General features: G+C 40.9%; 1 protein-coding gene across 1 annotated transcript in view; it reads right to left on the bottom strand.

The window, feature by feature from the left end:
* LOC105829243 overlaps positions 1-15,625 on the bottom strand; it is a 95,796-nt gene that overhangs the window by 10,226 nt on the left and 69,945 nt on the right. Inside the window, 5 exon segments of the mRNA XM_036286697.1 lie at positions 166-406; positions 961-1,152; positions 1,422-1,625; positions 1,738-1,809; positions 8,641-8,702. Of these exon segments, the coding sequence (XP_036142590.1) occupies positions 166-406; positions 961-1,152; positions 1,422-1,625; positions 1,738-1,809; positions 8,641-8,702 (771 nt within the window).

Below are 15,625 nucleotides of genomic sequence, written 5' to 3'. Positions count from 1 at the left end.
ATAGGGTGTAGGAGGGGAGCGGGGGGCGGGGGTGCGGCGAATTTTCGGGGGGACAGGGCGCGCACATGGCGTAGCGCGAAAAATCGATATCATTGTCGCAGTGAGGAGAAAAAACCAACCACCCAGGAAGGAAGGAGGAGCCTTCCGCACGGCGGAACAACGTACCGGGGCCGAGGGATAATGTCGAGGCGTGCAGATTGGCCTCCGACCTCGCTCTGGAGAGGGCGGCGGGGAGATGGTGCGCCTGGCCGAGGTGGCCGATGGACGACGGCGGGTTTCCGGGTAGCGGGCCCAGCCGCAGCTCCAGGCACGAACTGTCCATGCTCCGGGTCTTCCGCAATTGCGAGCTCATCGTCGTCAGCTCGGAGCCGCCGTTCTCCTCGTCCTCCGGCCAGAACGACGCTTGCTGCGGAAACGTGGGGCATTGCCGTTGTAAAAAAAGAACTGCTGATTCTGTGACGCGCTTCGCCAATGCACTTTGTTTTTATCGCCGAGATTTGCTAACCCTAGAGCGACGCTTTCCCTCTAAAGGAAAATTCAAGTCCTAGGAATTCAAGTCCTGGGAATTTTGAATTTTTAAAGAATAATTATTCAAGGAAATAAAATAAAAGGAAACTTCACATTGTTAATTTTACTTAAGAACAATAACGTCATAATTGTATTTTTTGAAAACAACGATTAAAGGAATTATTATTCGAGAAAATAAAAATTTAAACAAAGTTGAAAATCTATTTTCACTTTTTAAAATTCAAAGCTTCCAGTTTCTGGAACTTGTTAAAACTTAAAAAGACGTTTACTTAAAAATTTTTCCAAAGTATATAAATATTTTTAGGAAAAGGGATGCTTTTCCATAGTCTTCTGCGACTCATAACTTCAGCAAAAACGTGTGTTAAATAATATGATTAGACACCGCATTGCGATCGATCAGAATCGTGTGAATCGCGCGGAGAGCAAATTTACCCTGAGCCTGGAAGCGAACATGTCCTCCACCGACTGGGGCAAGTATTCCCTGGTGGCGGCGACCTCGCGCCATTTATCAACCGAGGGATGAAGCGCGGCTAGTGCAACCTCGTGGAAACTCGCATAGTGCTTCGCCAAGGAGCATTGTCGCTCCAGCACGAAACCGTATCGCCGTCTCTCCTGAGTCATCGCCTGTGAAAAGAAGAACGCACAAAGGGTCGCACGGGGTGTTTGTTAATGAACTCCGCTCCGTTAATGAATCTCATCGCGTAATCCATCATCCCCGCCGTCCCTATCCGCACTTTAACTTTCGTATTCTCACCCATTCCTCACGAGAAAGGATCTCGCATTTTATCTCACGCTCACGTATCGCGCTTTCGCGAAAATTTGAAAGACCTGACGAGATCAACGGTGCGCGACTGAGACCCAGAGTCTTCGGCAGGCTCCTCTTTCGTACTCACGTTCTTCAGACTCTGCTCGCAGAAGGCGTCGAGCTTGCTCTTCTCCTCCTCGAGGATCTGCATGTTCTTCAGCTCCTTGTCCATGGCGAGCCCGCTCTTATTCGTCGCCCTGGACTTCTTTCTCTGCTTCTTCATGGTTGCTGCCGCCTTGCTGTAGGTCTCCGATCTGGTCTTGTGCTGCTGAAGGAACTTCTTCTGCTCGCTCTGAAAGTTTCCGACATTGCATTATTCATCGTCGCCGGAAGTCGGGACCCAAGATGGGAGGGGAGGACGACAAATGTTCCTTCCGGGAACCATTTTCGGTGGTTCTACTTACCTGGACGACTTTCGTGTCCTTCTCCAGGTTGGTCTCCAGAGGCACCAACAGATCCACGTAGAACGCTTTCAACTGGAACATAAGAAGACAAGGACACTGCCATTATCCCGGATGATACAATGTTTATTTCAATTAGCGATATTAATTCCCATGTCTTTCATTTATATACACGGGGAGAATTTTCTCTTAAAAATTACCTCTGAAAATCGTGATAATTGTGAGACAACGTAAACCTTGAAGAATTTTACCATACTTTTAACAAAATTTATTAAAATTTTAATAAAATTTAACAAAGTTTTAGTAAATTTTGTTAGAAGTATAGTAAAACACTTACAAAATTTTGCCAACTTTTATTAAAATTTTAGTAAATTTTGTCAAAAATCTACTAAAATTCTTCAAGGTGTACGTTGTCCTACAATTACCACGATTTTCAGGGTAATTTTTAAGAGAAAATTCTTTCCGTGTATTGATCAACAAAATTAGCGCATACGAAAATTGTGTCGAAATTTTACATAATTTCAAATAACTATAACACCGCGTAAGATCATCGCATTGTTATTTTCCAAAAAGCGTTTTAAAGCTCGAACTCTCTACTTTCAGGTGAATTTTGATGATTTCAATTATCTTTGTTTTTTACAAAACGGCACAATGATAAAGCTTGACCCGTCAAAATAAAAATTTTTATGCAACTTTACTGCATTACATCTGCTGTGGAAAAAATCGGGAAGACTTTTTGTTACTTGCAACGGAATCTTTTCCCTTTATTTTGAATGGTTGTTTATCGCTGTGCAATTTTTTTGACCGAGTTATAGAGATTTTAAGAAAAAAATGGTCATTTTGATTTTCATCACTTGTTACTCGTGAATAGATCAACATATAACGCTCCGCAAAAAACAATGGAAAACTGAAAATTTGCACTTTCAAACGCTATTATAAATTTTTTCATACGTTTATTTTTTCTAACAACAAATTACATTTAAAGATTACCTAAGAAATTGCATATTTTACGGTTTTCATTTAGTTCAATATACTGTGGTGAAAAAAGATCCAATCACATCGCTAAAGCAAAGTTTTATACTACGATAATTCTCCAGTAATAAACATTAACGTTCTTTATCAATTACTGCTTGTAAACGTTCTCATATGTTTATGCACTTTTAAATAATGTCCTATAGAATTTTGTGCCAAATTTGCCTAAGCGCTTTTCTCAACTTATCAATTAACATTTGAAGGTGCAATGCAGCAAAATTACATAAAAATTATTTTGACGGGTCAAGCTTTATCATTGTGCCGTTTCGTGAAAAAAAAAATAATTAAAATCGCCAACATTCATCTGAAAGTAGAGAGTTCAAGCTTTAAAATTTTTAGAAAATTTTTAGAAAATAAAAATACGATGATTTTTCGCGGTGTTATACTTATTTGAAATTATGCAAAATTTTGACACAAATTTTCGCATGCGCTAATTTTATTGACCAGTATACATATATGTAATATTATACACGGAAAAAAATTACCCTTAAATTGAAACTTATGTATTCAAATTAACGCGATCCTTGTTTCATATATAAGCAACAATATATAATTTTCTTAGAAGAATTTGAAAATCTTGAATTTCAAAATACTATAGTCTTATTTCAATACTATAAGTATTGTTTTAAAAATAGAATATAATTGTTTTGATAATTTTAGTCTAAGAAAATTATAATCTTCGATTTAAACATATAATATTTTCTATCCAATATTTTTTCTTTTCCATTCAAGAAAATTATTTTTAAATAACAAGAATATTATTTTCTTAGTTAAGTTACAATATATAAAATTTTGAAATAAATCTTCATTCAAATAAATGTTTTTGATTTAACGCGATATATCAAGATTTCTGTTTTGAAACTGGAGATATTGTCAAAACAAAAATATTCTTTTTTTCTGTGTACATATAATATATTACAGTTTTTTAAATATTTTATTTCTACAAATAAATAATATTACAATTGTAAACAATATTGTTTTTATGCGATTTGCTGTTATGCAATTTCCTAATTCGTCACTGTGCGTACGTCATTGTGCGAAAAGTAAGTCCATTTGGGAAATTAACGTGAACTTGAGTGGCCTGCCTGCGTAAATTAATACAAGTATGTATAATAGAGTAATCTTCTTTAAGTGGAAAATAATTAACGGACACCGCTAGGCAATAAACGTAATTAGGTGATCCGAACATCCTTCCGACGATTTAAGGGCGGGGATGAGGAGAGATTAAGGGTAAACTCTAGCGTCCTCGCGGCTGTGGTGTTGAGAGAGCGATGTTTCTTTATTTCCTCGCCGTCTCGGGTTCGCTCTCTTGCGAGCTTTAGGCGCGGTTTACGAGATTCTCTTTCTCTCTCTCTCTCTCTCTTTTTCTCGAGCCAGACCTAATTTATACCCGGAGGAGTGGTTCTTGGTTGGATGCATTCCGACGGAAAATGCGGCTACGACGACGCGAAGGCGCCCTTTATTCCTTTTTATTAGCATCTTGAGTGAGAGAGAAAGAGAGAGAGAGAGAAGAAAAGAAAGGAAAAAAAGTACAAGGAGAATGGTAAGAGCAACGCGTGAAATTTCACGTAAATGGGAAAGAAGTGTAACGCAGGTAATATATCGGCATAACAATAGAATAATAGCGTAATGCGAGCCGCGGGAGAAGCGTAAAAACTCAAATAAATGACAAACGAATGTGTTTCGGGCGCAATTAGAGGAGGAAGAAACGGCGCGCGGGCGCAATGATAGCGCGATTATTATACGCCCGACCGGAAATAGTCGTGAAAATAAGTGGGAGACCGAATCGAGGGCGAACCTCGCCTACCCTTCGACGTTTCGATTTTCGGTTCAATTCCGGTTCGGTCCGTTCGTGAAATCTCGACTCGAAAATTCGACTCACGCCGAGAATCAAGCTGCCCGGGCTCGGCCGTCCCCTTAGACCCTCCCCCCCTCCCCCCCGCAATCAAATCACCATTCTCCGGTCTCCTCCATTTTCCATCCGGTCAAACACACGTCGGGGCACGTCGTTCCGCCGGGATAACGATGATTTTCCGGCCGCGATAATGATATGCCTCCGTGTTTGCCAGCCGTGTCTCGATCCATCAGCGTATTAACCCTTTCGCGCTCCCTGCTCTTCCGACGTCGACGTTTCTTCGAGAGCCCACCATCCCCCCAGTCTCAACCCAGCCACCCTCGCCGCCCGCTCCCCACAAGCTCGCGTTTCACGAACAAGTTGTTTGTTTTGCAGTTCGAGCACCCTTCGCCTCGCTTTTTGTGCGTCGCTCAAAGGCAGGCGGATTGCAGCCGCCCGTTGCTATGGCGTCGGTGCGTGTGGGAAGAGAGAGAGAGAGAGAGAGGCCGGGGATGGAAATCCGTCTTTTTTCATCCGCTCTCTTTTTTTTTATTTGCCCGCCCCTCCCCGCTCCTCCTCGTTGAACACGCGAATCTCTACGCACTGTGAATTTAATCCGCGAGCTTTTAGGGAAACGCCAGCGATTTTTATTGGAAAATTCTGCGCTCTTTAGATCTGATTGTGAGGGGCCGCGGCCATGTTGAGTCCGCGGCCGCTGTTGGGGGCGAGTGAACGAGCGTCTTTTGCCGCGCATTCCAATTTTCACCCTCGTGTGTCACTTCCGCGCTCCCGTCCGTCGAGAGAGAGTTACGGCGCTTCCGGAACGCGCGAGCGCACTTTTTTGCACTGGTTTCCGCACTGGTCCGCGCCCACCCGGACAGATCAGAGAACTGAATTTTGGCCAATAGCGAAAGATGTCGGAAAAACGACCGTGCCCGTGTATTGTTCAGAATTCAATAAGTTAATGTATTTTTAAAACTATATTAAGTTAAAATAATAGCTTATAAAATTAGTTGCGTTAAAAATTACACGAACAAAAAACTCAGTTAAAAATTACGCTGAGATTAAATTAAATTAAAGATTAATTTTAAAAAGCATTATTTATATTCAATCAAGAACGTCTTATTTAAGACAGATTACTGGAAACAATTGTAACATAAATCATCAAATAAATTTAACATTTTTTTGTAAATTAAAAGATGACAAAAAATATTATTTTATTGTTACTAATTTCTTTTTTAAAAACTCACGAATCACAAGAATCTACATGTATGTCATATTTATTATTTATCTATTTTGCGTTAAGAAAAATTATCAAAGAAAAAATTTTGTCAGAGAAAGAGAGATGGAATTTAAATTTAAAAGTTTCTCAAATATTTCTCTGAGTATCAATAAAACCGAAAAAATTTGTGATTTTTAAGGATAAGAAATAAATTCCATGTTTTTTCTGATACTAAACAAACCTTTAATCAATCTTTATTATTAAAAATCTTGAAACGAGATATTGCATTAAATAATTTAAATTTCAATAAATTGACAATATTTAACGTAATTGTAACAATATGTAATAAAATTTTAAAAATTGAAACGTACGTAATTTTCAGAAAGGAAGAAAAGGAATAATTAAAAATGTTTCAATGGCAAATCAAGGGTGGGTGGGGAATCCCCAGGAACGTTCTTCAGCGAATCTCGCGAGGTTATCGATCGAGGTTATCGCGGAGATACACGTCCGCCAAAAAGCTGCAAAGTAATGCAAGCTACGTGAGTTTCATCTCCCCCCTCCCCACGCCTAGCTACCCTTCGCCCCTGCTGGACTTGGCACTCGTCTTTCTCTTTCCTCGCGCAGCATTTTCTTCGCTCGCATCTTCCGGTCGCGACGTTCGAGATAATCTTCGTCTGGAGTGCGTTTTTCATCGGCGAATCGTGACGCAGCACGCGCACGCAGTTGTTTGTTTCTTCGGCAATTCCCCGGGGAATCGGAGATTGTTGACCCTCATGCTTGAAGCGTCCCCAAAAAGGTAAATCAATTATTTCGTTTATTTTACAAATTTATAAAGTTCTGATATTTTCAAGGAAAAATGACGAAGACCTTTCTGCAAATTTCTTTCTTATATTCCGAAGATATATGAAGAGATGTTTCTTTTCATTTAATTTAATGTCCCATAGAAAACTTTATTATAATAAAATTGTAATTTTTTTAATGTGTTTGTTTAATGTTTACACTGTATTACCAACTTCTTTAATATAAAAAATTAAAAGTTTCCGTAACGATTTTTTGCTTTTAACGCAATTCCATGCAATGGTCTTTTGCACTCCCCTGCACAAACGTATCGTGTGCACGCGAACAACTAAGCAAGGTTCCATTGTGCTCTAGCGGAAAAAGCTGCACCATACTTAATGTTACTTAATTACCACGACAGAAAGAGTATGTTTTTAGTTTAGTTGCGGGTTAGATTGGATTAGATCGCTGAGAGAAGACATTTTCGCGGAGAGGTCGCCCGAAACAAAATTGTAAAATCTAAGTTTCCACAAGGGAAAACGGTAGAAAAGAGAGAGAGAGAGAGAGAGAGAGAGAGAGAGAGAGAGAGAGAGAGAGAGAGAGAGAAAGGGACAGAGTTGTAAAGTCGTAATAACCACATGTCGTTATGGTCGCAATGAGATTTCATGTTCAAACGAAACGCCTGCGGGATGTAATGTCGCTCTCGAGACAAGCGGGGGCGAGCCGCAGGATCAAAGAAGCTCCTGCGGACTTCTGCGTCCCGTAGAAATGTTCTATAGGGTGTCATGAGATCGGCGTTAAAGAGATATATGCGTACGTGAAGAAGCGTTTTCAATTTCTCAAAAAGATGGGTAGATAGAAAAAATTCGATAATATATATTCGTCCCTAAGAAATATTCTCTAGGATATTAAATTAATATTTGCACAATTTATTTGACAATTATTATTTAAATAATGTCACTTACTTACACTGATGGAAAAATGTGTTGTATTCGTGACTATTAGAAAAAATTCGATAATACATATTCGTCCCTAAGAAATATTCTCTAGAATATTAAATTAATATTTGCACAATTTATTTGACAATTATTATTTAAATTATGTAACCAATTATTAATTACTTACACTGATGGAAAAATGTGTTGTATTCGTGATTATTAATGCATAGTAAAATAATTAAATATATAATCAGGAATATCATTTTTATAACAATCATTACTATAATATTAGCAATAATAATCATATATTTTAAAGCTACAAAATTTATAATGCATTTTCTTCATAGTCGGCATCACTATAAATATATAGTTATATTATAATTACTAATGTCATAACAGTTACTATAAAAAAATATTTCTGACTATAATTATTTTATTGTGTAATTATAGTCACAAATATCACACATTTTTCTATCGGTGTATTTATTATTGCTTGTCTAATTGTTTCCGCGACAATCCGGCAACTTTTCGAGCAGCAGCTCTCAAAAAGAATTGCGGTTGTTAAAAGAATCTTTCTTATTCGTCGCGAGTAAATATAAACAAAGAGATGTGCACTTTCACTAGATAGGCTTGGCACTAGACAACGGCAGAAAGGACATCTTTACGAATCCTGGCAGACGCGACCGTCTGACGTAATCCCCGGAAATGGACGGTGCCAGGGTGGAAGACAGACAGAAAAAAATGGGGGAGGCAGACAATACGCCTGCTTTTAGCTACCCCACGAAACGTCTCTGAATATTATTCGATCGCGATAAAAAGAAACTTCTTAAAAAGAATTCGACGATACGAAGAACCGACAAACAAAAATATTCAAATTATTATTCCGTTATCGATAAGATTGCTTAAATTAAATTTTGAGATCCTGAATTAGTGGAATAAAAATAATGAATCAATACTACGTACGTACTTAAATATTGAATAAAAATTTAGTTTGGAAGTTATTCATGAAGGAAAGTACTTTTAAAAAAGAGAGAAAAGACATGTCAGAGCGCCAATGAAAGTTTCTAAAAAAAAAAAAATTAGATTCTCGCTGCTCTACTTACGATGTTCATCTCCTGCTCCTGGATCTCCTTGTACACCTCGACGATTCTCATCAGCGCGAAACCTGCAACACAAAAAACGGACCCTCGATCAGACACTCCGATCGTCCTAGCGGGTCTCTCCTCTCGCTGGGGGGAGGGGGGGAGGAGGGGGGATCAAACGACCAGAACTTTCGTCCTGAATTATTCAGACGCGGTTGGCGTCGCCGATACTTTAATCCAGCGCGGGGGGGGGGGGTGCAGCAAGGGGGGAAGGGGGGAGGAAAGTCGAGAACGAGGGTAAATGCGGGGGTGGAGGATGAGTGCGGCGCGATAGCTTAAAGCGGCGCGTTACGATGCCCGTCCGACCGCCCGCGAGTGACTTTCCCGCCGAAAGCTCGCGAAAGCTCACCACGGCAAAAACAAATGCTCGCGCGTCGAGCTCGATCGAGAAAGTTTCCACGGAGAGCGGAAACTTTTTCCGTGGAAACGTTTTCCGCCACTATCTCCGCTCCTTCCCTCCTTCCCTTTCTTTCTCTCAGATCTCAGGTCTACGCGAGAGGATTTCAGGGTTGCTTTTGAATGAGCTTGCGGATTTCACGTCGGTGTGAACTTGGACGAAGATTACAAAGTAACAGAAGTTGGCGGGGCGGGGGAGGAGGGGGTGGGTAGAGACGAATAAATAAATTGCTGCGTCGCCGAGGAGAGCCCCGCCATCATGGACTTGAGATATTTGCGTTTACGTGTTAAAAGAGGAGATTACGAAACTTCGTTCTGTTTTAAGCGGCTTCAATTTGCAGCAATTAAAAAGTCGCGCGATGCAAACGCGCTTATCGTACCTCCCGGCAATTAAAAAATATTTTTCGCCCGCGCGGCGAAACGTTTGGACACGCTGACCGCTCGGAGAGAGCGTTTTCCCAACCCGCTGCGAACGGTCATTTTGCGAATGCAAAAATTATACGGTAGTAAATAGAGGGAAAAGTACCGCGCGTGGATGATGGTGCTTTTTTTCCCCCTCGTAAACGTGCCGAAACGAACGCCGTAAAACACGTGGACGTTAAATAATATATATTTATACATTCGCCCGCGCTCGTGAATAATAAAAAACGAATGTTCCTCCTCCTCCTCCTCCTCCCCCCCCCCCCCCCCTCCTTTCACGGAGAAGACGCGCACATATGGATTTTCCGTTACGTCCGCGTTGCGGAAGGAGTTACCCTTCCGCGCGAGGGCAGAAGATATCGGCGGCGGCCTCCTCGGTCACGTGCGACAAATATCGCACGTGACGGCGGGTACCGGGCGAGAGGCGCTATCTCGTATATTTTACTCCGCCGCCGCGGCGCCGCGTCGCGCTCGCGAGGCGATATATCCGCGCGATTTTTACTCCCGTGGCGTGCGCTGCGAGTTTTGCGTTTTATCGAGCGGTAACTCGATATCTCGAATACACCCTCCGCGGCGGATGTATTAGTCATGATCCGCGCAAAAACCGTAAATACCGGTTCTCGTTGCGCCCGTTGCTCGCAGGTGCAACCGAGAACGACAGTATTTTTAGACGAGCTCCTTTTCAAACGCGCGAGACACAGAAAAGTATAAATATTCCTACAAAATGAATTGTTCATAGAAATATTTTTTGGCATAAAATAGCTTTAGATACATGGTGAATGATTTTTGCTTAATAAATGCTTTATTTGCTTAATTATTTTTAAATTTGCATGGCAAATTTAAAAAAAATCTGTTTACTATAAATAAAAAATTCTTTTCGTTTTTATCGGATACAATTATTTTATTTAAGGGGTTACATCTACCTAGACGGCCGAAAAAACAGGCCTAATTTTGACATTTTATTTTTGCTAAACGGGTAGTGGGATTTAAATAAAATTTTATGTGATTATTGACTTATGTTTTGACAATATAAAAAAATTTTTTTATTAAAAAATAGTGACGGAAAGAAAAAATATGGCCGCCAGCGTACATTAAGGTTTGGAAAAACGCATTTTGCGGTGACCACTCTTCCGCCTAAACGATCCATCCAAAACAAAAAAACAAAATGGTGTTTTTAAGCTAACAGTAGTGGCTTGTCAGTGACGATCGCCGATTGTCGATTTTGTTGTTTGATACAAAATGCCGACGAGTTGAAATTGAACTTTAAAAATAGCGAAAAATTTTCATCTTTTTTTTGTATTTTTAATGAAAATCTATTTTTTTAAAAATCGTCACCGACAAAAGAATGTTTCTGAGAGTATTATGTAAAAATTTGAAAACGATCCATCAATTGGTTTTTGAGATCACGTGGTCACCGTCTTTAAAAACCGTATTTCGAGAAAAACGCGTTTAAAATTTCAAGTTTAGTTCTACTATTATTAACAGCCGAATTTTGCACTTTATCTCTAGTCGGCAATTCCGGGGCCATATGAGGTTTTTTCTACATCAATAACAAAACAAGCACACACAGGAGAATGCTGTGTTCGTGCGACCTGTAACCATCGGACGTCTGGCTGCGTCAGGTAGTAGAATTCGAGCACTAGAACGCTCGATCCCGTTTCACACAACTCTCTGTAATTCCGGCATTTTTGCAGATATCAACATGAAATTTTCAGAATATGTTCTCGAAACTTGAATCTTCAAGAAAATGTAAAAAAAAAATCGATTTTTTTCACCCGCTAGGTAGGTGTAATCCCTTAAGTAAATGTTTCTTCAAATTTAATAAATTATTTTTAGAAATTATTTACTTTTTATAAGTAACCTATTTAATATTATTTTTATAACTCTGGAAAAGTAAATTTAAACAAATATTTATAAAACGTTTTTTCTTTAATTAAGAGACCTGGATTCTATATTTTAAAAAGTTATTTACTACATTTTAATAAGTATTGTATTGTAATATAATAAACAAGAATTAGATTTAAATAAATTTTGTAACAAGAAAATATTTTTTAATTTTAATGCTTCAGTTTATTGTAATAAAGAAAAAAAATTATATTTTAAACATTATTTATTTAAATTAAGTAAATTCAATTTTAATAAATACATTTACTAAATTTAAGAAAATTTTTTTCTCAATGCACAACACGTTTTCTTAAATCAGTGTGGCTTGTGGTCTGTGGGATCAGTTGAAAATTTCGTTTTATAATCAAATGGAGAAAGATGTATCTTGCATTCATAGAGAGCGAACGGACATAAAAAAAATGAGAATACAGAGACGGAACGAAAGTCCCGGAAATGTGTATCTATGTATGTGAGACGAGCGATTTAAGTTAAATTTAAATTAGATGTCAATTGAAAAGGTAAAATAAGGTATTTGTGTTTAAAATATTTGTAAGAAAATAAATAAATATCTGTTTCTTTATACATACCCTGTATTTTATGTAACAATTATGATAATAATAAAATTGTATAACATAACTTTTAAATTAGAAACTTAATAGTAATATTTGTCAGTGTGCTGCTGAATTGATTTCACTCAAAGTTACCGCCTTTTCCTCTATAATAATATATTGTTAAAATGATCCCTATCCCTATCCCTCCAAGGCTTCTCTAAAAAATTTTCATGTTAGAGGATTATACATTCCTAAATCGCTAATAATAGTTAAAGTTTATTAAACCTGACGGGGCTAAATCTCACGACCGCAACAACCTCCAAGGGGAATTTATCTCTGTCCCAGATCTCATCGATCCAAACCTCCTCCTGAATTTCGCTTAAAACCTGATGATCCCGGGGCACATAAATTCGGAAACACCCCGGTGATATATATATATATATATATGTGTGTGTGTGTGTGTGTGTGTGTGTGTGTGTGTGTCCGGCGAATTTTAGTATCCTCGGGAAGTAAAATACGCTCGCCTATTCTCCTCGCCAGCAAACCGGGGTCACGCTGCAGCTGCAGCGACAGCTATTACCTGGTCCTTAAATGAAAGGCTAAGGATAGCAGACAACGTAGACAAAGGGTGCGCCCGTCCTAGCTGCCTCAGCCCCATACCGTATCGTAATCCTCCGCCCACACGGCAAACTCCAGGCGGAGAAGCCCCGTTTATACGTGCGCTGTATATGTAACATATATAGCATACAGTACAGAGCAGCCCGGGGAAAATATCGCCGCGCGGGAGCGCCTCTCGCTGCCGCACGCCGGGATACAATGCGAGATACAAACGTCAGATCCTCCGCGGAGAATCCGCGGATTTTAAACGCTACAGATTCGGGAGCTCATAGATCTCTTCCCGGGGGTGGCGGGGAGCCTCCCGGATTTCACGGCGATTCCCGACGTTCCGTGAATCTTCGGAAGACCCGCGGATTTATACAAATATCGCGCACGCATCCCTGAGCCCACGGATCCCTCCGAAGTGCGCGCATCCCCGCGACGAGCGTCGAGGACGCTCTGCTGCTCTCGCTAATAAGGATTTTATTACTTGAAGTATATATCGTTCTAACGCGTCTCCGACGTGCGTTTCCTTCGCAACGCGAAGCGACGTTGGTCCGAACTCTTTGCGAAATATCCACCGTAGACGTGATATCCCCCCACGAAAGCTGTTCGGAGCTTTTCCGCGTGACTTCCCCCCATCGGCCACCCCCCGTCCACCGCCCGGCGGATTTTCCGCGGTCGCCATGGATCCGTTGTTCCTGCTTACGGCAAGCGTTAAACCCCCTCCGTGCGACGAGCATTAGCTCTATCCCCAACGAAGCCGCACGCTTACGGGGGACCTAAAGCCTCGCAAGCGCCGTTACGCCCTGTTACACGTATTCCCTCTGCTCCCTCCCCCCCCCCCTTTCCCCGCTGCGACACGTGGATGCCGAGAGAATACGTATACGGACGATACCAGCGGAAAGTCACCAATACTGGCATAGGCTTCCTAATAGTAGCATCTCTTTATTTCTCGGAAGTTAAACATTGCACTGTATTAAACAATTGAAGAAATAAAAATCCATAGTTTATACATTCACGGCATTCTTTTGTTTCCTATACCAAAAACATAACATACAGGGTGTTTGGTAAAGATTTATGCAATATCTTTATAAACAGGTAGAGCGCATTAAACTGAACAGAAAAGTTCTTTATCGTTTTTCCATTTTCGCAATAGTTAACGAGCTATTGATTACACAGGCACACAAAAAAAGTGTTTCTTTTTGAAATTAGGAAAAAATAAGCCAATTCAGCAATTCTAACCTTGGATTTGAATTCAGCGAGACAAAATATATAAGAATTAATTAGTTTGGTCCGCCGAACCAACCACTTTTTTGTGTGCCTGTGTAATCAACAACTTATTAACTATTGCGAAAATTGCAAAATGGTAAAGGACTTTTCTGTTCAGTTTAATGCGCTCTACCTGTTTATAAAGATTGCATAAATATATAAGAATTAATTAATTTGGTCCGCCGAACCAACCACTTTTTTTGTGTGCCTGTGTAATCAACAACTTATTAATTATTGCGAAAATTGCAAAATGGTAAAGGACTTTTCTTTTCAGTTTAATGCGCTCTACCTGCTCATAAACATCCCATAAAAAAATACCAGACACCCTGTATAATTTTAAAATTAAAGTTAAATTATAAATATAATTCAACGCAGAACTCTGCGTGAAATAATTTTACATTTTTCTTACGCAAAAATAAGCTAAACTTACTTTTGTTTAACACAGAAACGTTAAAAGCGACCTTTATCCTACTCGTACATATCTACTTATATTTACTTGTGTAAGATGAAAAATTGCATTCAATACTCGATTCTAATTTTACCAAGTTATTGAAAAATGAGCAAATGAAAGAAGAGATTTCGCGAGGCAAATAATTTGCCGGCCTCTCGCCGGCGTTGAGTTCATCGTCTCGTTTCGGGAGGAGGGGAGAAAACGAGGACAGCGTATATACAGATTTATACTCGTTCGACGTTCGACGCGCGGCGCACGTCGTTACCGCTGAGACGGGCATCCAATATCGCGGCAAACTAGAAGGAGGACCCCGGCGTAGCAAGGAGCCGGTAATCCAGGAAGATAGCAAGATAATATACATCTCAGATAGGGTAACCGAAGAACCCACCCCCAGCGAGTCTCGTCGGCGTAGTCGTGTAACGCGATCGCATTAGGCGAACCATTTACAACCGTTCGACGCGAAACTACCTGCGACGTGTCGGAAACCCCCAGCCTCCTTCACCGTCCTTCAATCTCAACGTTAACACGCCCCAACCTGGCTATGATAGGCGACGGAGGAGGCAAGGGGAAGGGGGAGGGGGTGGCGGCGGCACCACCGCCGCCGCCGCCGCCGCCGCTCTCTCCTCGCGTAGCACAGGGGGGTTTCTCTCTTGTTACACAATGGGAAGCCTCGCGTTACAAGTGTAAACGGGAACCGGCGACGCTTGAAATACTACGAGAAGCTGCGAAGCTCTCGCGCTCCCCTCCTCTCCCCCCCCCACACACCATCGACCTGGAGGTGTGAAAGTACACGCGACTGTGCGAAAGCCCTTTAAGGGCGGACGCCCTTAGACGTCGCTCGTTCACCGAACGAGCCGGCTGTTCGTGAATATTCGCGCACGGGAGAGAAATTTTGCCGAGACATCGCGACGCGATGGAGAAATCTCGCGCGACGTTAGAATACGCCTCTCTGGTGCAACAACGGCCAGGCCTCTCGTCGCGCGTCTCTCGTCGTCGAAATTAAATTCACAGTTGTTAGCTGCATCGGTTATGTTCGTGCAATTATCAACGGTCGTCAGCCGTCTGCAGCTTCCACGCATGGATCTCCAGCGACGATCTCGAGATCTCAGAGCGCCAAAGATATCCAACGATACGAAGTCCCCGTGTTTTTCCCCGGCGTTTTAATCCATAAATTTTTTTTTTTAATTGATGGCTCCCTAAATCCCCCGAATGCCAGAGTCAAGGCTTGTCACGGTCCCTTATTAATCCTCTCCACCACCCCAGCCAGAATTTTCTACCCGTCGGCGGTGTATTTAGCTGCATTTAAAACGCCAAATCCTCGCGACCAAGAGGAAAAACAGCGGGGGTGGTTGGTGTAGGCATCACGCAAACCATT

Source organism: Monomorium pharaonis, chromosome 5, assembly GCF_013373865.1.
Source record: "Monomorium pharaonis isolate MP-MQ-018 chromosome 5, ASM1337386v2, whole genome shotgun sequence".
Lineage (NCBI taxonomy): Eukaryota > Metazoa > Arthropoda > Insecta > Hymenoptera > Formicidae > Monomorium > Monomorium pharaonis.
The sequence above is the reverse complement of the archived record's forward strand: the minus strand, read 5'-3'. Positions and strand labels throughout refer to the sequence as shown.